Raw genomic sequence first — 24,961 nt, 5'->3', positions numbered from 1 at the left:
GAGATGGGGCCCGACCCATTTATGCAGTTCACAGCTTTGTTTTACGGAGATGGTTTAATTTGGCCCTACTGTTGGTTTAACCAGCTCAAGTAGAAAGGTGATTGTTCTCTGCTGAAGCCTCACAGAGAAGAAGGGGCTGGAAGACAGGAGGGGTGGCTGGGGCATACCCAGGCTGCGTCTCCTTCCCACCTCCTTTGGGGAGATACTCACTTCTGGGAGCGGTGGGAAGCAGCAGTCCTAGTGCTTTCCTGAATGGCCCTGACATGAAAAGTGAGAGTGGAAGGGGCAGGCTTTTTGTACGCTGCTCCCCATGCACACCCATGAAAGAGCCAGCCATAATTCAGCCCTTCAAAGTGGCCTACAAAGGCATTGAGATCCTGGGCACACAAATGTACTAGATTGTGATCTATTTCTTTTCAAACGTGTGATTTTTCTCCTTGCTGTAGCTACCACATTACCAATAAAACTTGGGCAGCACAGTGCCTAGACTTGCACTCTGCCCACCTGACCTGCTGCTGCTCAGACCTGCAATGCTGAAATTTTGGAATAATCCTTCCCCTTTGCTGGCAGGTGAACAGGACTTTCCAGGAGCTGGGCGTGTTCCGGGACCTAGGAGGGATGTGGGAGGAGATAGGCCCGAAGATTTGGACGTTCATGGAAAGCAGCCAGGAAATGGATCTGATCCGGGTCAGTATGCTGTCACTGTGGGTATGTCTGCACTGTAATTAAACCCCTGCGGCTGGCCCATGCTAGCTGACTCAGGCTAAGGGCTCATTCTAAGGGACTGTTCATTTGTGGTGTAGACAATCTGGCTCGTGCCGGACCTTGGGCTCTAGGACCCTGTGAGGTAGGAGTGTCCCAGAGCACCCGAGTCTACACTTGCAAGTAAACAGCCCCTTAGCCTGGCCCCGAGCCAGCTGGCATGGGCCAGCCAGGGGGGGTTAATTGCAGTGTAGACATACCTTAAATTTTTTGGATAACTTTGTCCTTGCCAAAGCCACAAGAGCCTTGTATACAAGGAGTGAGCTAAAGTATTTATTTTGGGGATGTGACTGGCACTTCAGTCCTGAGCTGGTATGCTCAGCACTAAGGGGTCATTCCTGGAGACAAGTTCTCCTGCATGGTAGCTACTGCCAGTGCAATGCTACAGCATGATTCGAGAAGGAAGGTTTTAGTCTTGTCTGAAACTGTGTGTGCGTGAAATGGGAACTGAATAACGCACTAGACACAGCTGCGTCAGTTCCTCCCCTGGTGTAAGTCAGCAGAGCTCCACTGACTTCACTGGAGTTGCACCAGCTTACATCAGTTGAGGATCTGGCCCGTCTGAGTTGAGAACAAGAGATTTTTAAGTCCAGGATGTGACATATGAGTGCCCTGTAATCATGTCACACAGTGCCGTGAACTGAAGCAGAGCATGATTAACCACTGCTCTCCATCTGCCTTGCCTGGGGTCCGCTCTTTCTTCTTCACTGCTGACTATTACATGTGTATAACCTGGAGAGCAGGGTTCCTGACACATTTAACTTGCTATGCTGGGTTCTCCTTCATCACAGCAAATGTCTGTAAGTACCAGGGCAACTGCTGTCTTGGTGTTAGCATAAGGTATACCTTGTAGAAAGCAGTCACAAACCAAGCACTGATCCTGGGAGATGTCAAGCACCCTCAGATCCCACTGAGTGCAGTGGGAATTGGGGGCTCAGCACCTCTCAGCTGAAGTGAGGCATCTGGCAGGATTGGGCTCATTTTGAATTGCACGGTGTGCTTAAATTTGTGGAAGAGCCAATGTTGCCCTAGGGGCCGATCACTTGATAACATACAGTGCGTGCTGACTTACCGGAAGGAGCAGTGAGTCTGAATATGATCTCCCACCTTTGTTATAAATCCCTTCGCTTCAGCGGCGTAACTCCTGGTTTACACCCGTGTAAGCAAGAAGCAAATCAGGCCTAACATATAAAATAAATATCGGGGCCTGGTCTGCTGCTGCATTACTGCACTTACATGCTGGCATAGCTCCCTTGATCAGGTGGACTCAGAGTCAGACCATCTGCACCTTCCCCACGGGAGTTACACCAATGTAAAACTGGAGGGGCGCAGTGATGAATCAGGCCCTTCAGAACAAGTCTGAGACAGCTGTTACCGCTGTCCCCCCAATAAAGCTAGACAAACATCAGAATGTCGTCGTTGCACTGCGGTAATCTTCCTATATCTGTTGGAGCCCTGGCGTTGTCTCCCAGTTCCCACACTGAACGGAAGTGCAAAGTATTCTCTGGCCCACCCCGCTGCATTCGTCCCCGGGGCCTGGAAATGTGAGGGCAGGACTCTCTAATCACTCTAATGGTGGTGCTGGCTTGATGGGAGTTTCTCTTGATTACGCTGGTCTGAGTAAGATCAGAATCAGGCCCGGAGACTATAAAGGGAGCTGCATACCCTGCCGCAGGGCCAGCCTTTGGATACTGGTTTGCAATCAGATGTCCCTGGAAAAGTGAGTGGTGCGTTTTGAAGCGAGATCCATGAACCAAGAGAGCTGTTGTTAATCGTCTCCATTCTAGCAGAGGCTTCCTGAGGTTCCAAAGAGTTCCAGTCTCCTGCTTTGTTTTAACAAATTCCATTATAGCTCAGTTTTCAAGGCATCACTCCTTCCCCATCACCTATCCCAATGTGTGTGCATGGGGCCTTTTATTGTGAGTATCTGGCAAAGTCATGCATCAACATTCTGTTAACTTTAGAGATGGAACAAGGATCAGTTGCATACTTATCAGGCCAAAACACAAGACCTTCCAGCTGGGGCCACTGTCATGGTAGGTCAGTTCTTTGGCCTAATGACCTTGACGGCTGTTTGTTTAAACCCAATGACATCCCTTCTGTGAGACAGGCAGGCTATAGGGTTACTGAGTGGTTAGATGCCGAGTTCCAGCCCTGCAGGTCACTGTATGTTTATGTCAAGCTCCTTGTAGCTGAAGGGGCACCGAAAGGAGAAATGTTTTTCTACCTCGTGTTTGACATTTGGGGCTGGAGCCTACTTCTGGTGAGGATATATGACAACACACCATTGACTTAAAGGGTGCAGAAGGACTTGCTCAGAGAACAGTGCGTGTTTGCTTTTAACATGAACAACGTGAATACAAATAGTGTGAGACCACTGGCAGCTGTAAGGAGTGTTTGCATGAGCGGACGCTAAGGAGACAAAATATAGATAGAAGGGACAGGAGAATGTACCCCTTTTCCATTTCTATTTTTCTTTCTTGTGTTCTCCTTTACTAGCTTGGCATATTCTTCCCTTTTTTCCTGCTTTGCCATGTTGTTTTTTTAATCTCGTGCCCATTTGCACTGTCTGTGTGTCTGAAACAGCTATTCAGGTTTAAATTCTTTACCTTTCTTTAGTCTGAAGTATGCTCAAAAGTCAGTTTCCTATTTGTATAGTTCGTAACCATTCCTTAGATTTGTTGTTCTTCTGCTTAGCCATATCCTTTGCAGGGAATGCTTCCCTCTTTTCTACTGAGCCTTATATGGTATGTAATGTTACATGTGGTAGAGTTGTATAGGAGACAGTCTTACTTCCAGTGTAAACAGACAAAGGACATACAATCCCAGTTTACAGATGGGGAACTAAGTCACGAGATTACATGACTTGCCCAAAATCACAGCAGGGTCTATGGCACAGGTGGGAATTGAACCCAGGTTACCTGGCTCCCGGTTCAGTGCCTTTAGCCCCAGGATTAGCCTTCCTCTAACAGCCCTCCTCCAGAGATTCTTTTATTAAGTGTTTTATTATTTGTCCTGCATATTTGGGATGTCCCTTCCCTTTAATATTGTGACCCACTCTGTCTGTGAGACAGATGGTTCTGCCAGCAGTTCCTCCTTGTATAACCTCTACTCCCAGAGCAACACTGTGCTGTAACTTACAATAAATACATGCCGGAGGAGGCAGGGTCAGCCTTGCTGCATTGATATTTACGCTTAGCACCTCGGGAATTGAATTCCCAGTTACACTCGATCACCTCTTCGTCTCCACTCAAAGCCAAGAATTGTTTGGAAGGTGTCAGTAGCATGCAGCAACCACCAATTAGCTGAAAAAATCTCCTGTTTTCTTTGTGCTTCTCTGCTTTCCAGTGATGGCTTTTTTGTTTGGTTGGGGGGGAATGTTTTGTCACTCTTCCCACTTTCCCAGAGACCCGAGTAAGGCTGCCACCTGCTGGAGAGTTGTTGTTATCAGAGGCTGGGAGCGTATTTACTGTGTCAATGGGCAGGCTCTGAGTGTCCAAAGTGTGTGGTTCTCTGCTGCCCTCCACCTGCAGTAGAGAGAGCAGTCCAGAGTCACCTCTCAGCCTGCAAGGCAGGACATACGCTGTTGAGCACTCTGTGAATTCCTCAGATAGAGGGATTTAGATAGATCTGGAGATTCCTATTTGTATTACAGTTCAGCCTAGGCTAAGATCATGATGCCACTGTGGTAGGACCCGTGCACACTCATTGTGAGAGATAGTCCCTGCCCTGCACAGTTTAAATGCACAGGACAGACGAAGTGTGGGGGAGAAACTAAGGCACAGAACGATGAAGTGACTTGCCCAAAGTCACACAGTAGGCCAGTGGCGGAACAGGGATTAGAATCCCGGCCTGATGAGTCTCAGTCCTGTGGCCTACGCACCAGACCATGTTGCCTTTACCAAATAGCTAGACCATGATGTGAGTGGCCAATCTGTGCTGGGATTTGTGTTCTCTAAGAGTAGCTGCAACTTGTTTATTGTCCTGTGAACTGGGAGTAGCCTTCGGTCTTCTAGCAAGCTGCCAAACGAGGCCCCTGGATCAGGCAACTTGGGCGCCCCATTTGATACTACTAATTTTGTGTCTCCCCTGAATGTTATTGTCCCCTGGGGATTTTCATTTTGTCACACTGCAGTCACTGTGATGCTGCACGCCGGGAACCTGGGCTTCTCTGATGGAAGTCCCGGGCTTTGGCAGAATTAGCAACAGGGCATGCTGAGGAGCATTTATGTGCTCAGGAAACTCTCCATTCTCAGTCGTTGTCCGGAGCTGGACTTCCAGGTCCAAGGGGAAAGAGTCATGGTAGCTTGGTACAATCTCTGCCTTGCTGGGGGGGATCCAAAACTGAGCCTAACGGTCATTATTTCCCCTTGACACCATAATTGCAGACGCTGCTGAAGAGCGAAGGCCTCTGGGACGCTCACTTGAGCGGCTCAAACTGGACGGTTCAAGATGTTTCCCTGTTCTTGGCAAAGTCCCCAGAGGACGTTCAGCCAGTGAATGGCTCCACATACACCTGGATGGATGCCTTCAATGAGACTGACCAGGCTGTCCAAACCATCTCCCGCTTCATGGAGGTGAGCCCACACGCAAGCTTGCTGCTGCTGTTAGGTAACGTCTGTGCTCCCCCTTGACAGCAGAGAGGTTTTGCTCATGCATATCCTCCAGTACAAGACCAAGCCACGGTCTCTGCAAGGGGTCTAGGAGAGTCATACTGTAAAAAGCTCAACGCTTATAGGTGGTAGTTTGGTGTCTGGGTTTGCAGTGTCATGGCCCACCTTTAGGCATCTAAGTAAGTATCCTAGCCTCACTGGGAGCTGCTGGGCGTTCAGCACTTCTGAAACTCAGGCTGCTCACTTAGGTGCCAAAATACAGACAGAAGAGCCTAACTTTGGGCCATCATCTTTGAAAAAATCTTATCTTGCATGTTCCATGTGGTTTCCAGTGACGGTCCTGCCCCAACATTATGGGCAGCTGGTGATGGCTGGTCTCATCAGTGCCCTGGATGCTTGTTTTTCTGCATCTGGTATTATATAGTGACTGCAGGAGAAACTGCAGCGGTTTTAAAGCTCTAGGCTGTATTGAACTCACTGGATTCCACCTCTCTAAATGAATGACTGGGTGTTCCAGCACCGTGTAGCTTTGCCCCATCTTTTAGGTGAAGGTGTTAGCATCTCAGGGTCCCTCTTGTTTCAAAGGCTTGAATGTGTTCTATAACTGTAGCTACCAACATATAACCCTATGTAATAAACTCTGCCCATGGACTTGCAAATCTGTCTCCATTTAGTGTGTCAACCTGGACAAACTGGAGCCCGTGGCCACAGAAGTGCGGCTCATAAACAGGTCCATGGAGCTCCTGGATGAGAGGAGGTTCTGGGCTGGCATTGTCTTCCCTGAAATCTCCCCGAACAGTGTAGAGCTGCCTCCTCACATCAAGTACAAGATACGGATGGACATAGACAATGTGGAAAGGACAAACAAGATTAAGGATGGGTGAGTGCTGCCCGGCTGCCTTCTCAAGAGAGGCGTTGGGAGACTCTAGGCCTGGTAAGGATTTCTAACAGGTGATCTTTGTTCCCTTGGCTTAGGTACTGGGACCCTGGTCCTCGTGCTGACCCCTTTGAAGACATGCGGTATGTCTGGGGCGGCTTCGTGTACTTGCAGGATGTTGTGGAGCAGGCGATCATCAGGGCGCTGACTGGCACGGAGAAGAAGACTGGTGTCTATGTACAGCAGATGCCCTACCCCTGTTACGTGGATGATATGTAAGTTATGAAGTAGGTCGACCAGGTAGCAGGATCCATGTCTGATCCTGAGTCACTGGGACTGCGGCCACTGGCTTTGACAGGGGCAGGGTTGGGCCTTCTTTTACCCCACTGATTTGGTCTAGTGGTACCTGTGCATTCCTCTGCTGGTGCATGAACAGAGCTCCTTAATGTGGGATTGGGTGTATTGCTCTGTGCAGGTACCCAAAGGGTTTCTGGCTCCATGATGGCTCCTGAGGGGGCTGCGCAAGGAGGCCCTGCCCCAGGAGAGCTCTGTGGAGGATGGTGCCTCCCAACTGCAGAGTGTGGGGATGGGAGAGTGCATTATCAGGACAGTGCTGTGTCACTCCCTCTCGGTGTCTGGCCAGGCCTCAGCAGGAGAGGCAGGGGTCAGCAGTGGGGGGGCAGGAAATGTAGCTGTGCTTGGTCCCTGGGCCCTCTCCTCCACCCAGGCTTGTGCAGCTGCAGGCTGGCCCGGAAGTGGCCGGGCACTAGTCTAGAAAGGTCGTCAAGCATTGCCCTGCTAACAGAGCAGCAGCACCGCATTGTGAGTCGCCCCCTCCCCCAGTGACTTCTGGAGAGCTACACCGATTTGTACCAGGTGAGGCCCTGGCCCTGTGTGCATGCTTCACTTTGCACAATGGAGCCCTGGCCCCGACAGGGACCTCAAGGCACGATTGTGATCCTCGTCCTCCGTGCCTGTAGGGTACCCGGCAGCCCTTGGTGACGCTCTCTAAAGTAAATAACCGCCGCAATCTTTCCCGTCTCTTTCCTTCCCGCCACCAGTTTCCTGCGTGTCATGGGCCGTTCCATGCCCCTCTTCATGACTCTGGCCTGGATCTACTCGGTGGCTGTAATAATCAAGGGGATTGTGTACGAGAAGGAAGCCCGGCTGAAGGAGACCATGAGAATCATGGGCCTGGACAATGGCACCCTCTGGTTCAGCTGGTTCATCAGCAGCCTCATCCCCCTCCTCATGAGCGCTGGGCTTCTGGTGCTGATCCTGAAGGTGAGGCCGGCACCATCTCCCTCTCTCTCTCTCTCTCCCCGCCTCAGCAGTGTTGATTTCCCATGGGGCAGCTTAATGCAGGGCCCTGCTGACAGTCAGCCTGGTAACGAATGATCTGGGGTTAATTAATCTTCTAGGAACTTGGATCAGGCAGTGACTCACTGGGCAGGGGCTCTTGGTTCCCAAACGAGGCTGAGTGATTTAAAACAGTGGCTCTCAACCTCTCCAGACGACTGTGCCCCTTTCAAGAGTCGGATTTGTCTTGTGTGACCCCAAGTTACTCCTCACTTAACAACGACTTGTTACAGAATCAGACATAAACATACAGAAGTGTCACAGCGCGCTGTCACTGACAAAGGGCTGACTCTCTCATTTTTACCGTATCATTATAAAATGGATCAATGGGAATATAAAGGTTGTCCTTACCTTTCAGTGTGTCGTACGTAGCGCAGTGTAAACACGTCACTGTCCGTGTGGAATTTTAGTTTTTGCTGCCTTTGCTAGTGCTTCTCATGGAGCCTGTTGTAAAACTAGGCAAATATGGAGATGACGTGATGAGAACCACTGATTTCAAACAATAGAGGTGCTTCAGCGTGCAGAGTACCATGCCTAGGGCAAAATGCACTCTGGCCCTGGCACAATCCCTCCTGCTTACAGGACAGGGCAGCTAAAGCAGTTAAAGGGCAGTTCTGTTCTGAATAGCGATTCTGCAAGTGGGCCCTGTAGATTGCGTCTCAGTGAGCCCTGTTTGCCTTGTGACACATGTATCTCCTCCTTGCCCAGATGGGAAACCTGCTGCCCTATAGCGACCCCAGTGTCGTGTTTGTCTTCCTCTCCGTCTTTGCCGTGGTGACCATCTTGCAGTGCTTCCTCATCAGCACCATGTTCTCCAGGGCCAACCTGGCAACAGCCTGTGGGGGGATCATCTATTTCACCCTCTACCTGCCCTACGTGCTGTGCGTCGCCTGGCAGGACTACGTGAGCTTCTCCCTGAAAATGTTTGCGGTGAGTCACGGCGGGCTTGGCACAGAGGAGCTGTATTGAATATTATACCATGGCCAGCAAAGCGCTCGGTGGCTCTTTAGCATGTGGGGCTTGGGTGTGCAGGAGGCCATCGTTTTCCACTGTACCCAGGGCAAAGGGCCATCAGAGCTGGCACCAATTAAAAACTTCTGGGTTTGATAGTGATCAGAGAGCCTGGGAGTGGGGAAGGGATCTCTGGGCATGCTCTTCAGGGAGTACTGAGATTCCCCCATCTGATGCTGTGAGGCCTGATGCTGCCCCGCTGAAGTTCATGTCGTATTGCCCATTTGTGACAGGATCAGACCCTTAAGCTGTTCTCCCCTAGAGGCCTGTCCATCTGAGAGGAACTGGATCAGCCTCCCTTTAGAGATTCTCCACAGCATTCCTTAACTCGCTGGGGGGGTGGCTGCATACAACACTCCCTCCCTTCCTCCATACTGCGGTCTAGTCATCTGGGGAGCAAGAGGAGGGGGAAACAAACCAAACCTGTCTTCAGCATAGCAGCATGAAGAACTCCCATTGGGGCACTGCCTAGCCACATAACAGCATAGTGTTCAAACCTTGGGCTCAGGGCCAGGAGCACTGGGTGAAATTCCACGGATCGTGTTATGCGGGAGCTCAGACTAGATGATCATGATGGTCACTTCTGGCCGTAAAATCTGTCACTCTCTGAACACTTCAGTGATCCCAGTGCAGATAGGGATGGGTGCCCATCATGCAGACTGCAATTTTGAGAACTGCTCAGGCTAGTACAAGGACTAAACCTGTGCCACAATGGCTAAACAGCAAAGTAAAAGAATCGGTTAGAGGCAAAAAAGCATCCTTTAAAAATGGGAAGTCAAATCCTACTGAGGACAATAGTGCATAAACTAGCAAATGAAGTGTGAAAGGATAAGTAGGCAGGCCAAAAGAGAATCGGAGGAGCAACTAGCAAAAGACTCAGAAACTAACAGCCAAAAAATGTTTAAGTACATCAGGAGCAGGAAGCCTGCTAAACAACCAGTGGGGCCACTGGACGATTGAGGTGCTAAAGGGGCACTCAAGGAAGATAAGACCGTTGTGGAGAAGCTCAATGAATTCTTTCAATTGGTCTTCACTGCAGAGGGTGTGAGGGAGAGTCCCACACCTGAGCTCTTCTTTTTAGGTAACAAATCTGAGGAACTTTCCCAGATGGAGGTATCTGTGGAGGCGGTTTTGGAAAAAATTGATAAATTAAACAATAATAAGTCACCAGGACCAGATGGGATTCACCCAAGAGTTCTGAAGGAACTCAAATATGAAATTGCAGAACTACTAACTGTGGCATGTGACCTATCACTTAAATCAGCTTCTGTACCAGATGATTGGAGGATAATTAATGTGACACCAATTTTTTAAAAAGGGTCCAGAGGCAATCCTGGCAATTACAGGCTGGTAAGCCTAACGTCAGTACCAGGCAAATTGGTTGAAACTGTAGTAAAGAACAGAATTATTGGACACATAGATGAACATGATTTGTTAGGAAAGAGTCAATATGGCTTTTGTAAAGGGAAATTATCCCTTACCAAACCATTAGAATTCTTTGAGGGGTCAACAAACCTCTGGACAACAGCGATCCAGTGGATATAGTGTACTTGGGCTTTCAGAAAGCCTTTGATAAGGTACCTCACCAAAGGCTCTTATGCAAAGTAAGCAGTCATGGGAAAGAAGGAAGGTCATCTCACAGATCACTAACTGGTTAAAAGACAAGAAAACAAAAAGTAGGACTAAATGGTCAGTTTTCAGAATGGAGAGAGGTAAATAGCGGGTTCCTCCAAGGATCTGTATTGGGACTAGTGCTGTTCAACATACTCATAAATGATCTGGAAAAAGGGGTGAACAGTGAAGTGCAAAATTTGCAGATGATACAAAATTACACAGGATAGTTAAGTCCAAAGCTACTGCAAGGACTTATAAAGGGATCTCATTAAACTGGGTGATCGGGCAACAAAATGGCAGATGAAATTGAATATTTATAAGTGCAAAGTAATGTACATTGGAAAGCATAATCCCAACTATACATACAAAATGATGGGGTCTAAATTAGCTGTTACCACTCAAGAAAGAGATCTGGGAGTCATTGTGGATAGTTCTCTGAAAACAACTACTCAGTGTGCAGCAGCAGTCTAGAAAGCGCACAGAATGTTAGGAACCACTAGGAAAGGGACAGTAATAAGACAGTAAATATCATAATGCCACTATTTAAATCCATGGTATGCTCACACCTTGAATACTGGGTGCAGTTGTGGTCACACCATCACAAAAAAGATCGATTAGAACTGCAAAACATACAGAGAAGGGCAACAAAATCATTGTTATGGACCAGCTTCTGTATGGGGAAAGATTAAAAAAACTGGGACTTTCAGCTTGGAAAAGAGATGACTAAGGGGGGATATGACAGAGGTCTATAAAATTGTGATGGTGTGGAGAAAGTGAATAAGGAAGTGTTATTCACCCCTTCACGTAACACAGGAACCCAGGTATCACACAATGAAATTAAAAGGCAGCAAGTTTAAAACAAACAAAAGGAAGTACTATTACACATAACACACAGTAAACCTGTGGAATTTGTTGCAGGGATGTTGTGAAGACTAAAACTATAATGGGGTTCAAAGAACAATTAGATAAGTTCATGGAGGATAGGTCCATCAATGGTTATTAGCCAAGATAGTCAGGGACACAACCCCATGCCAGGTGGTCCCTAGCCTCTGACTGCCAGAAACTGGGAGTAGATGACAGGGGATGGATCGCTCAATGATTGCCCTGTTCTGTTCACTCCCTCCGAAGCATCTGGTGGTGGCCCCTGTCGGAAGACAGGATGCTGGGCTAGATGGACCATTGGTCTGACCCAGGGTGCCTGTTCTGGTCTTACTTTTGGGGTGGTTGCAGCACTATTTTGAGTTTGCAATCGCCCCCCGGTAATTTAAACCTGGGTTTTCTTCCTAGGGTGACTCAATAAAAACAAACAAGGACAACATGTTTCTGCAGCTAAAGGAAAGTCCTTTCTGGTTACTAGGGGTAGAGAATCCCCTCATTTTACTTATTTGTACACACACACACAGTTATTCTACTGCATTATTCGCTCTACCTCTGCTCCTTGTTTCAGTCTCTTATAAGAGCAACACAAACCCCGTCACGTTTGAGTGGGAGTCAAGCTTTCAAACTCAGGATGGCTATGCAAGCACAAAACTAGGCAATGGGAGCTTGCAGAGCCCTCAGTGAAAACCCTGGCCCCATCTGACTTCAGTAGGGCCCAGATTCCACCCTTTGTGTTTTGAGTCATGACACTAGCATGAGGGCTGAGCAGCCCCTCTCCGTTTATTTTTAAAGATGAAGAGATGAGTTTGTGAATGGTCTCAAGAGTGTGAACATCTTGCTCTCCTAGAGCCTGCTGTCCCCGGTCGCCTTTGGGTTTGGCTGCGAGTACTTTGCATTGTTTGAGGAGCAGGGGGTTGGCGTGCAGTGGGACAACCTCTTTGAAAGCCCCCTGGAAGAAGATGGCTTCAACCTCACCATATCTGCGTTCATGATGTTGTTTGATACCTTCCTCTATGGGGTTATGACCTGGTACATTGAGTCTGTCTTCCCAGGTGAGCCTTTACTATTGCCTAGAGACGTGGTGTCCTGCTCTTTGTGGGTCCTGCGTATTCCTGCCCATTCATCGAGAGCGTTTCACATTCCAGGCAGCACATGTTACAGAAGGGGGAAGGGGGCAACCCCGCACATCGAAGCCGCTGATCAAACTCCTGGACAATTTCCAAGTGCCCCCGAATACAGAGAACCTAGCCTCAGTCCAGCCAGGTGCTAGCACCTCCTATGAGATTCTCAGCCTCTTCAGTTCCCATTGGCTTTGCCAGGAGTTGAGGGCACTTGGTACCTGGCACAGGGTGGTTAGCACCTCCCAGGTATCGGGCATTTAACTATTAGAGTAAAGTGGGGTTTGGGAAGATTGGTTGTAACATTTTGAAATCATCTAATATTCCCCACCTGGCTAAAATCTCTCTCTCAATCTGTCGCCAATTTCCATCCTAGAAGGGGGATTTTCACCTATATGTGCTGCTGGTCTCCAAGGCCCGACAGCTGGAGATACGATGTGTCAGTACTTGCCCTCTGCTTTTAAACATCGAGACGTTATGGTGGATTTTGCTGGGCTCACGTGAATGCTTTCCTCCCCGTTTAGGCCAGTATGGAATTCCCAGGCCCTGGTACTTCCCCTTTACAAAGACTTACTGGTTCGGCGAGGAATCTGAGGAGAGGCGGCATGCTCACTCTGATCACAAAGGGCCGTCGGAGCGTAAGTGTCTGACCCACGCTGGGCCAGAAGGCAGGCGCTTAGGTTTAAATGACTTACCCTGGGTAAGGACTGCGTGAAAGGATGTTGGAATTTAGCATCATGGAATTAAAGCTGCTCCTGTCCTACTCGCTATTCATTCCCCTGATAATGAACAGAATGTGCGCGTGATTGTGCAGTCCTTATTCCAATAAAACTCCCACATATATCGCTGGAAATCTTGCCCAAATAAGGCAGGCAGGACTGGGCTCTCCTTTGGCATTGAGGCATGAATCTGTGAGCTGTGGCATTCCCTCCACTTCCGCTGATTTCAGTGGAGGGTGCTCAGTATCTCACAGGACTGGGTCCTCTCTGACATGGGGGCATTGGATCAGGGCCTTACAACTGGCCTCCAAAGAACTGATTAGTGCCAAGCTAAAGTGAACCTCCATGGAGGGATAACACCCAGGAAGGGAGATCAGGAATCTTCCTAGATGCCCCACTTCACTGTGGGTTCTCGTTGGCCATGGAAAGATGTGTGTTAATATTTATTGGTGGTGTGTCTGTTCTACGCTGCCTTGCTGATTACTTTTTCTTCTCACAGACTGCATGGAGGAGGAACCCATTCATCTAAGCCTGGGGGTCTCTATTCAGAATCTGGTGAAGATTTATCGTGATGGCAAGAAGGTTGCTGTGGATGGCCTCACACTTAATTTCTTTGAAGGGCAGATCACATCCTTTCTGGGACATAATGGAGCTGGGAAAACCACAACCATGTAAGGACAATATTTTTAAGGGTAGGGAAGGCACGCTTGTTAGAGTGGCTCTGAAACCTAGTGTTTTGTCTAAACACGACAATGTAATATATGCATGTGGATAGATGTATAGATTAAATTTGCAAGGCCGGAGACTCAGCAGGTGTAAATCAGTGTATCTCCGCTGACTTCAGTAGAGCTCTGCTGATTTACATCTTCTGAGAATCTGGCCCATGAAACACACCGATATTGGGGAATGGAACATTTTGATGCCAGTGAATTGTCACGGTTCCAGATCAGGACTATGGCTGACTTGGTACAATGTCAGCAACACTTTTTAATAACCCACTTTGTGACCCTGCTTTATCAGAATAAGGAAATGAATTCTGAAAGCATTAAAAGCTTTTAGGGAGTGTGGAGGGTATTTTTCTCTTGCAGAACCGAGAGCATGTGGTTCTGTCCAGCTCCCATTAAAACTGAGCTCACATGCGAGATGTTTCTCTGATTGTTTTCCTTTGGGGAATAATCATGTGATGTGGGATATCAGCAAGACTCTATCCTAGCCATTGTCCTTTCATTCCCTAGTGCATATGGAACAAGCCCCCTCTTGATTTGGATTGTGCTGTGACATTTTGGAGCTCACTTACCATTTACTGCATTTGTCATTCAGGTCCATCTTAACTGGTTTATTTCCTCCGACCTCGGGCACGGCCTTCATCCTGGGCAAAGATATCCGCTCCGAGCTCAGCACCATCAGGCAGAACTTGGGCGTCTGTCCCCAGCACAATGTCCTCTTTGACTTGTGAGTAGCAGCCAGGAAGCACAATGATGGGGTCTGTAATACAACACAAAAATGTGTGTGTGTTTATTTAAAATTACAGTGGATTCCTTTTCTCATTTTCTGACATTACCACCCTCTATGGCTCTAGGCCCACTTCTGGTCTCTCTCTTGCTTGTGTAAATCCAGAGTAACTCCATGGGACAGTGGTTAGCGAATGTGCATACAGAAGTAGATATAACTGGCATATCATTTTGCAAGGGGTATAAAGGCTGCTGTTTAAAGGCAGTTGAACGATGAAGTAGTGTTGAAGTAGTATCAATATAGTGGTAAATGGGAATGAACCAAGAATCAGGATGTTAAAATGCACCGTATTTGTCTACCTGCTCAGTGGTGTAATTCAGCATAGCTCAATTGAAGTGGGTGGATTGGTTACACCAGCTGCGGATCTGGAACATAATATTCAATGGAAGCTGAGGGTCGTTGGTGTCACATGGGAGACATTGCACCTCATGGGCTCAAACCAGCAAATAGTGGCTTCTACTAGGGGTTACTTCCCACCCAGGAGGTGCTGTTCCGAGTTGTATATGTGGTCTGGGATAGCTCAGTGATGGAGGTGTTCAGAATCTGTAGCTGGACAGATATAGGTTCTGTTTTATTGTTCGATGTATCTGGGGTCTATCAGCAGTGCCTTGCACATCCATCGAGACCATTTTCCCAGTTTTTCTTTTAGAAAACTGTTCCTTCCATTAAAAAAAAAAGGCTAAAATTTTCCAACGTGACTAATGATTTGGGGCACCTCAGTGTTTGGGAGTCCAACCTGAGGCACCTTAATATGGCCTGATTTTCAGATTGCACTGAGCACCTACCCTCTGGAAATCAGGCCCTTCTAAGGTGTCCCAGGTTGAGTCCCCCAAATCATTAGTCACTTCCAAAAATCTTATCCCTGTACAATATTTTCCTGCCTAAATAAGAATGGGTTTTGTAACTAATTAAAAAACGGTTCATGGAATGAGTCTGAGCCTGACTGAGCCATAGTGCCTTGCCGGTTCTGCTCCCTACCCCTTAGGCTGACTGTGGAAGAGCACATCTGGTTCTACGCACGTCTGAAAGGGCTGTCAGAAGAAAAGGTGAAAGAGGAGATGCAGCAGATGGTGCTGGATGTCGGCCTGCCTCACAAACTCAAAGCTAGAACCAGCAAACTCTCTGGTAGGTCCAACTCTTCAGCCCTTTGCGTGTCTCATCTCAGCTGCTCAGGAGGCTTCGAGAAGGGCAGTGTCGTTCCCTAATACTGAGAGGCAAAGCAAGGTACTACAGTGTAACCTGCCACTCAGTGTGTGTTAAATATCCACCTCCATGCCTAATCTACAACAGAGGTGGGTCTGCTACAGCTAGTAGCTTGAGAACTTAGTCCTGTAGCTCAAGATGAGGAGACTTATGCTCTTAGTTCTGGACCTGCCAAGGTTCAATCCCTGTTGACATAGGTGCTAATTCCATGGATGCTCCCGGTCTGGAGCACCCATGGGGGAAAAATAGTGGGTGCTCAGCACGCACTAATGGCCCCGCGGATCAGCACCTTCCCCTCCCTGAGCCCCCTGCCCACTCATGCTTTAGTTCCAGAGGTCCCAGCTTCAATCCAATGACAGTCATTACAAAAGCTCTCATAGTAAATACACTATTGAATTTATCAGTAGCCAGTGTTCAAAGATCTCTAGACATCTTAATAAAATATAAAACTAAACCAGTACGTCTGGCACCCTGGGCAGTGACTGGAGCAATGCTTTGCCTTCCACCCCTAGAAAGTTAGACAAAAGCAAAGTGGTTAAAGCCATTGTCTGTATTCTCCAGTCTGCTCTGTTCGCTTTATCCCCCTCAGGCAGTGCCAGATGAGTGGATTCTGGCCCCAAACGGCTAACTGAGAATCCGCTTGTGTAGGAGAACACTCTGCTGGTGTGAGGCTGGCTGCACTGGCTCCTGCACCAGCTGCCCCGCTCCCAGTGTAGGTGGGGTGGAGCTCCACTCTGCCAATTCTCCATTGGCAGTAAGGGACTTCGCAGACTTTACACCAGTCAAATAAGTTAGATCAGCTTCTCAGCTGCTCTGATGCTGGTAAGCAGCGCAAGATCCAGGAGCAACGACCAGCTCCTTGAAGGGCTCCCCTTCCCCCTCCTTGTTCCCAGGCACGGTGCAGAGCTCTGTCATGGCGGGAGGATGGAGCCTAGAGTGATTTACCTTTATCTGTGTGCACACTTGGCTTCAGAAGGCATTTGTGTGCAGGGGGTGAGGAATCTCTCCCACAGCACCTTACAGCACAGATCACTGCTCCTTTGTTCACACCTCCAGCCTGAATTCTTCTCTCGTGCCGTCTGCTTCGCAGGTGGCATGCAGAGAAAGCTGTCGGTGGCCTTGGCCTTTGTGGGTGGATCAAAGGTTGTCATTTTGGACGAGCCAACAGCTGGGGTGGATCCTTACTCTCGCCGAGGGATATGGGAACTGCTTCTGAAGTATCGCCAAGGTAGCTATACTTTCACCCAGTTATAGTTGGAAGCGAAAGGGCATCAGTGGCTTGTGGCTTTGATAAAATACATTGTTCTGCCTTTGCTGATTGTATGGGGGAATTGTTACTAACGTGTCATTGCAAATCCCTTGGTGCCCTGGTAGAAGACGGCAACAAACAGCCCCAGCCCTGGGCTCTGGGCACCCAGACACCTGCATTCCCTATTAATGAGACCCTTTTTGCAGTCTCGTTATAACGAGACCCTTCTCTTTAATTGGTGGGACTGCATTTCAGTGCTCAAGAGTAAACCATGTTCTACGTACACTTCCCACTGAGGGAAGAGGATAGGAGGGCAGATTCTGATTTCACTCCCACAGGTGTAAATCTGGAGTAACTGGATTCATATGGGTGTAGCTCAGATCAGAAGCTGACCCTTGGTGTCTGCATTAGGGTAAAGCCCTCTGGTGTTAAGTAGGCTTACTTATTGGTATGAAACCCCTTTCATTGGTGTACCCCGAAATCACAACCCTTGCTCCAGTTGAGCAGAACCTGGTGAATCGGGAATTCAGGAGCACCACATCTTCCACTGCTCAGATCACTGTGTGTCCACTCACTGCTGGGTGTGGCTTGTTCTATTTCCATAGCTAGCACTGTAAATGCCTACCAAGACGAGTGGCGAAATACAAACAGGATGGGGACTAGGTCATGAAGGAGAGGAGAGAATCCACCTGAGCTAGTAGTTGTTAACTTATTCCATACCATTCCCCCACTCATACCAGGGACCCATTTAGCAGTATGGGGAGGGCAGGGTGCTTGCATCCCCCATGACCTAGGAACGTTGATATTGTTGACTTACTGGCAAACTCCTTGGTGTTTGTCTTCCCTTCTTTGTTTACAGGCCGCACCATCATTCTGTCCACACATCACATGGATGAGGCAGACATCCTAGGGGACAGGATCGCCATCATTTCTCATGGCAAACTGTGCTGCATTGGCTCTTCCCTGTTCCTGAAGAACCAGCTGGGAACAGGCTATTACCTGACCCTGGTCAAGAAGGATGTGGACTCTTCACTGAGCTCCTGCAGAAACAGCAGCAGTACGGTGTCGTACCTGAAAAAGGTACAGTTCCCATAGCGGCTGTCCACTTCCTTTCTCCTTCCACCTCTGTCCTCCTTACACCAAATCTTAAGGCTGCCAAGAAGCAACAGTTAAAATGCAATGGAGTAAATGGGTTGAAAAGAAATCCCTTAGCACGGCACAGAAGCATTATCTACCTTGGCACAGCCCTGAGATCAGATCCGGTTAAACCATTGCATTGGAGGCTTGTGTCCATTACACCCTCTTTGCATGGCATCTTTAATGACAGTGTTTTCGGCCTGACAATGGATGCTGCTGCTTTGCAATTTGGCTGCTTACCTGAATAGATTAAATACATCACTGCTGATATTAGCTTCTGCTCTTACATCCTCTTACAGTACTTATCTCAACCCTTTGTTACAATAAAGGACATTAAGATCCTCTACGCTATAGCCCCTTCCTAGAGCATCCGGATTGCTTGGCCTCTCTGGGTGGTGTTATAAGAAGAGTGCAGCATACAGCTGGCTGCCTTTTGATCCAGTTAACATATGCTCATCCTTTCTTATGTACCTAGGACGACAGTGTCTCCCAGAGCAGCTCGGATGCTGGGCTTGGCAGTGACCATGAAAGTGACACCTTGACAATAGGTAAGGACTGAAAAAGGCATGCATGAAATTGAATCTCACCGCTGTGGTCTTGAGCAACTCACTTAACCTCTCTGCTTCTGGTCCCCCATCTGTAAAAAAAGAATAACAGCACTGCCCTATCTGGGGTTTTGAGGGACATTTATTACTTGCAAAGTATAATGAATGCAAAGTGCTGAATAGTATGAAATTTCACCTAACGATCAAACGAGACCAGAATTTAAGGGCCATCAAAGCCGATGTGCTTGCCAATTGTTAGCACTGCACAGAGAACATTTGTGTAGTGTGGCTTGCAGGGCTGTTGATTGTGTTCTGTTTTCAAAGGTCTTCAGAAATGGTGCAAATAGAAATAGCTGCTTGGATCTGCAGCTGGGGCTTAGCTCCACTGAAGTCGATCCTTCACTGGGTTGTGTTTTACCCCAGCTGAGGATGTGTCTCAGTGAGATTCCTGAGTCTCTGCAGTGTTTATTAGCGGTGACCCACAGAGTAACAGGACAGGCATCTTGTATTTTGGTTCCTCCAGACGTCTCTGTTATCTCCAACCTCATTATGAAGCATGTTCCTGAGGCCAGGCTGGTAGAGGAGATTGGCCATGAGTTAACCTACATCTTGCCATATGAAGCTGCTAGAGAAGGAGCTTTTGTGGAGCTGTTCCATGAGATCGACGACCGTCTCTCTGACCTGGGCATTTCGAGTTACGGCATCTCGGAGACTACCCTGGAGGAAGTATGTGAGCTGAAGCTCATCTGATGGCTTAGACAATGCCAAACAAGTAATTGCAGACTCCACGGCAAAATCCCCTGTGTATCCATGGGAAACCTGTCAACCAGGGAACTGGTCTGGCCCTGAGTTCATAACCCACGGAAGTGTGAAAAGAATTCTCTCCTCCTGCTCAATTTAAGTGTGCCCACAAGGGAAACGTGCATTAAAAATTGAGGGCCAGGTCTTCAGCTGGGGTGAGTGAGCACAGCTCTGTTATAGACAGTACAGCTCCCCATTTTCACCAGCTGGGGGTCTGGCCCGAACTATTTTCTAATGATCAGGTTTTTAACTTACTCTGTCAAGTATTTTCAGATATCTCGGGGCTGCTGTAAGTGCACCTGGTTCCAAGAGACTCCAAGGGGCCATTCCAGCAGCCAGGGATTGCTGGATTTCAGCAACATTTTGGTCGTATCCCCTGCCCAGACTCTCCTCCACCTAGAGATTTTCATAGATTCATAGATTCATAGAAGGTTAGGGTTGGAAGGGACCTCAGGAGGTCATCTAGTCCAACCCCCTGCTTGAAGCAGGACCAATCCCCAATTTTTGCTCCAGATCCCTAAACGGCCCCCTCAAGGATTGAACTCACAACCCTGGGTTTAGCAGGCCAATGCTCAAACCACTGAGCTCTCTCTCCCTCCCTCTCTCTCTCCTTTCACTTTCACTAGGGCACACTGGCTTTCCTGTAGCTTTGCGTCACCAGAGCAGCACAAAGAGCCAGTCCCCTTGAAGCCCTGTCTGTTGTATTCTGCAACACCTTCTGAAACACATTTACTATCATGATTTCCTCTGTAACTGGTTGGAGGAAAACCTGATTCTTCCAGCAGCTTCTAGAACATTGTTGTTGTCTTCTGTGTTTGAAAACTTGGTCCTTCCTGTGTAAGAAATCACAGGGGAAAGCATATCCCATCACAGCTGGGAATGTTGTTCCTTCTTGATTAGAAGGCAGGTGGACTTCCACCAGTTTAATACCACGCTTCATATGTGCATCTTCATTGGAAAGGGATGAAGGTTACAATAAGTGCTTACTCTGCATCATGATTATTGAATAGTGAGCAGATAAAAAATGTCCCGTGCCATTCTTAGCTGGAGCTAATGGAACATGTGTGCTGTTCACCCCTTTCCCGCCGCCCCCCCCCCAAAAATACTGTCCCAAACTCAGCAATCAAAATCATAGGGCTGTATTTGGCTGCCAAGTCCTCAGGTGTCACACTGGTTATATTTCTAAGTTGTTCTAGGCCAGTGGCTCTCAACCTTTCCAGACGACTGTACCCCTTTCAAGAGTCCGATTTGTCTTGTGTACCCCCAAGTTTCACCTCACTTAAAGACTTATAAAATCAGACATAAACTCAGACAAAAGAAGTGTCACAGCCACACTATTACTGACAAAGGGCTGACTTTCTCATTTTTACCATATCATTATAAAATAAATCAATTGGAATATAAACATTGTCCTTACCTTTCAGTGTAGAGCAGTGGTTCTCAAACTTTTGTACTGGTGACCCCTTTCACATAGAAAGCCTCTAAGTACGACACCTCTTTATAAATTAAAAACGCTTTTTATACATTCAACACCATTATAAATGCTGGAGGCAAATGTTTGGGGTGAAGGCCAACAGCTTCTGACCCTCCCAAGCCCCCATGTAAGAACCTTGTGACCCCTGACCCCCAATTTGAGACCCTCTGGTGTATAATATACAGAGCAATATAAACAAATCATTGACTATGAAATTTTACTTTGTACTGTCTTTGCTAGTGCTTTTTATGTAGCCTATTGTAAAACCAGGCAAATATCTAGATGAGTTGATGTACCCCCTGGAAGACCTCTGAATACCCCCAGGGGTACACGTACCCCTGGTTGAGAACCACTGCTATAGGCAAGGGATATTCCATATAGCCCCTCATGTTGACATGATGCATTCTGTACTGGAATAATTGGATCTCCCATGTTACATCAGGCAGCACATTATTGCTGTATTAGACCACTTCTAATTTTCTTTTTAACCTCTCTTTGCCTGTCAGATCTTTCTCAAAGTGGCTGAAGATAATGGGGTGGATGCAGAGACCTCAGGTTAGTGCAATCGTTTCAGGGCTGCATTGTCAAAGGAGGTTCTATGTGTACAGCTTTATACCTGGGATTTGCATGCATCATCCCTTATGCACACAACTGACAGAGGGTTAAATTCTCAACTGATATAAATTCCCATTCAAGGAATTAAGCCATTGGGCAAGCAGAATCAACCATCTAGTGGTTAGAGCAAGGGGTGGAATTTAGCAGATACGAGTTCTGTCTCCCACTTTGCCACTTACACGTGCTGTAGTTTTGGGCAAATCCGTTGACCTCTCTGGGTGTCACCTTTTCCATCTGTAAAATGATGGTTCTTGCCCTGGTGTAGAAGTCACAAGTGAAAGATGATACACAAATTATTTTCAAAATCAGAAACTGGAACACTTTTGTGGTGACTTTTTTAAAGTCACAAAATAGCCATACAACATTGTCATTACTGAGTGTCAAGACACGTGCACATATTTCTTGGAATGGAAGATTTTTTCCAGTAACTTAGTGTCCAAATGAGTTTATCATGAAACATTGAATATGTCATTAAGTAAGTTTCTGAGCAAATGATCAGCTCTGACTGTGTCTATGTTCAGTTGACTTTTCTCTTCACTACAAATGCTGCTCTTCGCACCACGAATTTGTTCTACTAGACTCTTTGTTCCTGGGAAACACAGAACAAATTCTGCTTAATGTAACAATACTCTTGAATTAACATTTTAGGATTATCCCCCCGCCCCCCAAATTTTAATTGATCAATGTGAAAACAGGACGTTTGAAGTGTTCTTAAAAGTAAGCTCCTTGGACACCATATGAAACCTGGCACATGGGTTCACTTTACATATCAATGCACTTTACATTTCCCCGCACTGGTGCTAATTTAGCAGCAGCTCAGAGGCAGTCTACAGCTGTTCAGTCTGCATATGGGAACTTCTTAAAAGTTGAAAGCAAATATTCAGTGAAGATTTCTATACAGTAGCTTGCTGGTGACACTTCAGTTCCCAGTGCTTGGGGCTCATAGAAGAATAGGGTTGTTCACTGTCTCTGTTAACTTGAGCAAATCAGGTAACATGTGCTGTCCTCTTCAGATGGCACATTACCTGCAAGAAGGAACAGGCGTGTCTTTGGAGACAGACAGAGCTGCCTTCATCCATTCACAGAAGATGATGCTTTCGACCCTAATGATTCAGACATAGATCCAGGTAAAGATGGAAGGAGCTGTACTGCAATAATCTCAACTGTCTGTCTGTGCCTCATTACTAATCTACAGTTCTAAAATATTAATGTTTTAAAGAAATGTGTTCATTGTCCATGTTCTTGGGTGAATCACAATGCAAGAAATACTAGATTTTATGAGGGCATTTAAACGAACTAACCAGCACACCTGGAAGAGTTTTGGACGCTATTTAAATTCCTTCCAGCAAATGTCCTATTAGTTTCTCCGGCATTTGTTGAAGTGTGCTAGAATTCCTGACATACTTAACCTTGGATGCTCCATCCTCATGTAGGATGTTTATTAATCTCTGCTTCCCTGCATGGGCCAAGGCAAGAGGAACAAGGTTTGTTTATGCATCAGTGCTAGATATCCTAACCCATTCTGGTGCCCTGAAGAATCTAATGTGTGAACATGCATGAGACAGTCTGTCCAAAGGGGACAGACTTAGGGCCTGACCCAAAACCCATTAAGTCAAATGGGAGCTTTTTCAGTGATTTCCTTGGGCACTGCATCAGGACATTTTATAGTAGAGAGGTGCCCATAGTGATACCTAGACTATGGCAATGTGACCTAGCCACAATAACTCAAGCAGGGGCTTTCTATGTCCAGATGTTGCTGGATCTCGGCTGTCATATCAACATTCCCCTGCCCTTTGAAATGCATCTACCCTTCCTTATGGCCAAGTTAATATTCTTAATCCTCAGGATAAATATATAATTCACCTTTGTCTGTTATAGGACACCTTATAATGAAAGGTGGACCTGGGCTGAAAAGTTCCATCTAGAGTGGAACTTTCCCCAATGTTTGGGGATGTTCAGAGCTGGCATTTCTGGTTTGGCCCACCTCTGCTTCCAAGAGGGGTTTAATCAACAGATAGTATAGAGCAGGGGTTCTCAAACTTCATTGCACCATGACCCGCTTCTGACAACAAAAATTACTTCACGACCCCAGGAGGGGAGACCGAAGCTTGAGCCTGCCCGAGCCCCACTGCTCCGGGCAGGGGAGCCAAAGCAGAAGTTCAAGGCCTTCGGCCTCTAGTCAGGGGCCTGGAAGCTGAGCCCTGCCACCCAGGGCTGAAGCCCTCAGGCTTTGGCTTCAGCCCTGGGCAGTATGGCTCGGGCTTCAGCCCTGGGACCCAGCAAGTCTAAGCCAGCCTGGTGACTCCATTCAAAGGGGGTCGTGACCCACAGTGTGAGAACCACTGGTATAGATTGTAAGGCTGAGGTTTCCAAAAGTGAGGTTCCCCACACATCAGGCAATGTGTGATTTGGATGCCCAGTTCCCTTTGGAAATGAATGGCAGCCAGATCAGAAGGTTGTCTGGAGAAGTAGTCTCAGCCTCGGTGATGCAGAAAGATAAACACTCAAATGCATATTCATGAGAGATCATTTCCCCTGGCCCCACTGCACGCCATACTCCTTTGTGCTCAGAGCGTGTCTAGGAGACACAGTGGTAAGAACATGGGCAGCCACCAGGGTTCTGTCTGCACAAGCAGGAGCAGCCTCTGAAGGAGAAGGAAATCTGCTTTTGTTTCTATGTGGGTGAGAGTCCTGTATCATTCGTTGTCAGCAGAATCCAGAGAGACAGACCTGCTCAGTGGGGTGGATGGCAAAGGCTCCTACCAGATGAAGGGCTGGAAGCTCATCCGGCAGCAGTTCGTAGCTCTGCTGTGGAAGAGGCTGCTCATTGCCAAGCGCAGCAGGAAGGGTTTCTTCGCCCAGGTGAGACCAGGCAGCAGCTCCTGCAGAGGTCACTGAAACGGCCAGTGTCTCCGAGTGGTTAAATGCATCACTCTGGGTGGCTGATGCCTATGGGGGCGGTTCTTTTAAAGGTGGCTCTGCCTCTTCCCTTGTGATTTCAGATCGTACTGCCAGCTGTGTTTGTGTGCATTGCTCTCATGTTCAGCCTGATCGTACCTCCCTTTGGGAAATACCCCAGCCTGGAACTGCAGCCCTGGATGTATGATGAGCAGTACACTTTTATCAGGTACCTTTCAAATGACCAGAAAACATTCTTTAGGACTGGTTCTGCTTTCTCTATTCACCATTACGGTCTCATCACCTAAGTTTGCATTTGTGTGCATAGCTCCAAAGTACAGTGTAAGGAAAAGGCACCATTTTGCCTGTTTGTAGCTTTAACAAGGCAAGCTCCAAATAAGAGTGAGTTTGAATGGCAGGAGGAATAGAATACTATTTCACTTTTCTTCCTCAGATCTCAATTCACTTTGTTCTCAGATGCTAAATCACACAGAAAAGAAGCTAAAAGTATCCCAAACTCTTTCCAAATGTTACAGTACTTTTCGTGTGTGTGTGTGAGAGAGAGAGAGAGAACA

At 47.5% G+C, this 24,961-nt stretch overlaps 1 protein-coding gene across 3 annotated transcripts in view; it reads left to right on the top strand.

The window, feature by feature from the left end:
- The window catches only part of ABCA1 (ATP binding cassette subfamily A member 1), a 136,631-nt gene that overhangs the window by 88,456 nt on the left and 23,214 nt on the right, over window positions 1-24,961 (top strand). For 2 of the 3 annotated variants that reach the window (XM_084628773.1, XM_084628774.1), the window contains exons 11-29: window positions 571-687; window positions 5,151-5,339; window positions 6,050-6,255; window positions 6,351-6,527; window positions 7,314-7,536; window positions 8,320-8,541; window positions 11,963-12,167; window positions 12,758-12,871; window positions 13,452-13,623; window positions 14,273-14,404; window positions 15,450-15,589; window positions 16,758-16,895; window positions 17,776-17,996; window positions 18,529-18,601; window positions 19,122-19,324; window positions 21,380-21,428; window positions 22,502-22,615; window positions 24,199-24,350; window positions 24,491-24,615. In XM_084628773.1, the coding sequence (XP_084484899.1) occupies window positions 571-687; window positions 5,151-5,339; window positions 6,050-6,255; window positions 6,351-6,527; window positions 7,314-7,536; window positions 8,320-8,541; window positions 11,963-12,167; window positions 12,758-12,871; window positions 13,452-13,623; window positions 14,273-14,404; window positions 15,450-15,589; window positions 16,758-16,895; window positions 17,776-17,996; window positions 18,529-18,601; window positions 19,122-19,324; window positions 21,380-21,428; window positions 22,502-22,615; window positions 24,199-24,350; window positions 24,491-24,615 (2,972 nt within the window). The remainder of the gene's footprint in view (window positions 1-570; window positions 688-5,150; window positions 5,340-6,049; window positions 6,256-6,350; window positions 6,528-7,313; window positions 7,537-8,319; window positions 8,542-11,962; window positions 12,168-12,757; window positions 12,872-13,451; window positions 13,624-14,272; window positions 14,405-15,449; window positions 15,590-16,757; window positions 16,896-17,775; window positions 17,997-18,528; window positions 18,602-19,121; window positions 19,325-21,379; window positions 21,429-22,501; window positions 22,616-24,198; window positions 24,351-24,490; window positions 24,616-24,961) is intronic. The other variant, XM_084628775.1, reaches the window with a different exon arrangement.

This window comes from Lepidochelys olivacea, assembly GCF_965140295.1.
Source record: "Lepidochelys olivacea isolate rLepOli2 genome assembly, chromosome: 5".
In the NCBI taxonomy this organism is placed as follows: domain Eukaryota; kingdom Metazoa; phylum Chordata; order Testudines; family Cheloniidae; genus Lepidochelys; species Lepidochelys olivacea.
Note: the sequence above shows the minus strand (reverse complement) of the source record. Positions and strands in the feature narration are given on the sequence as shown.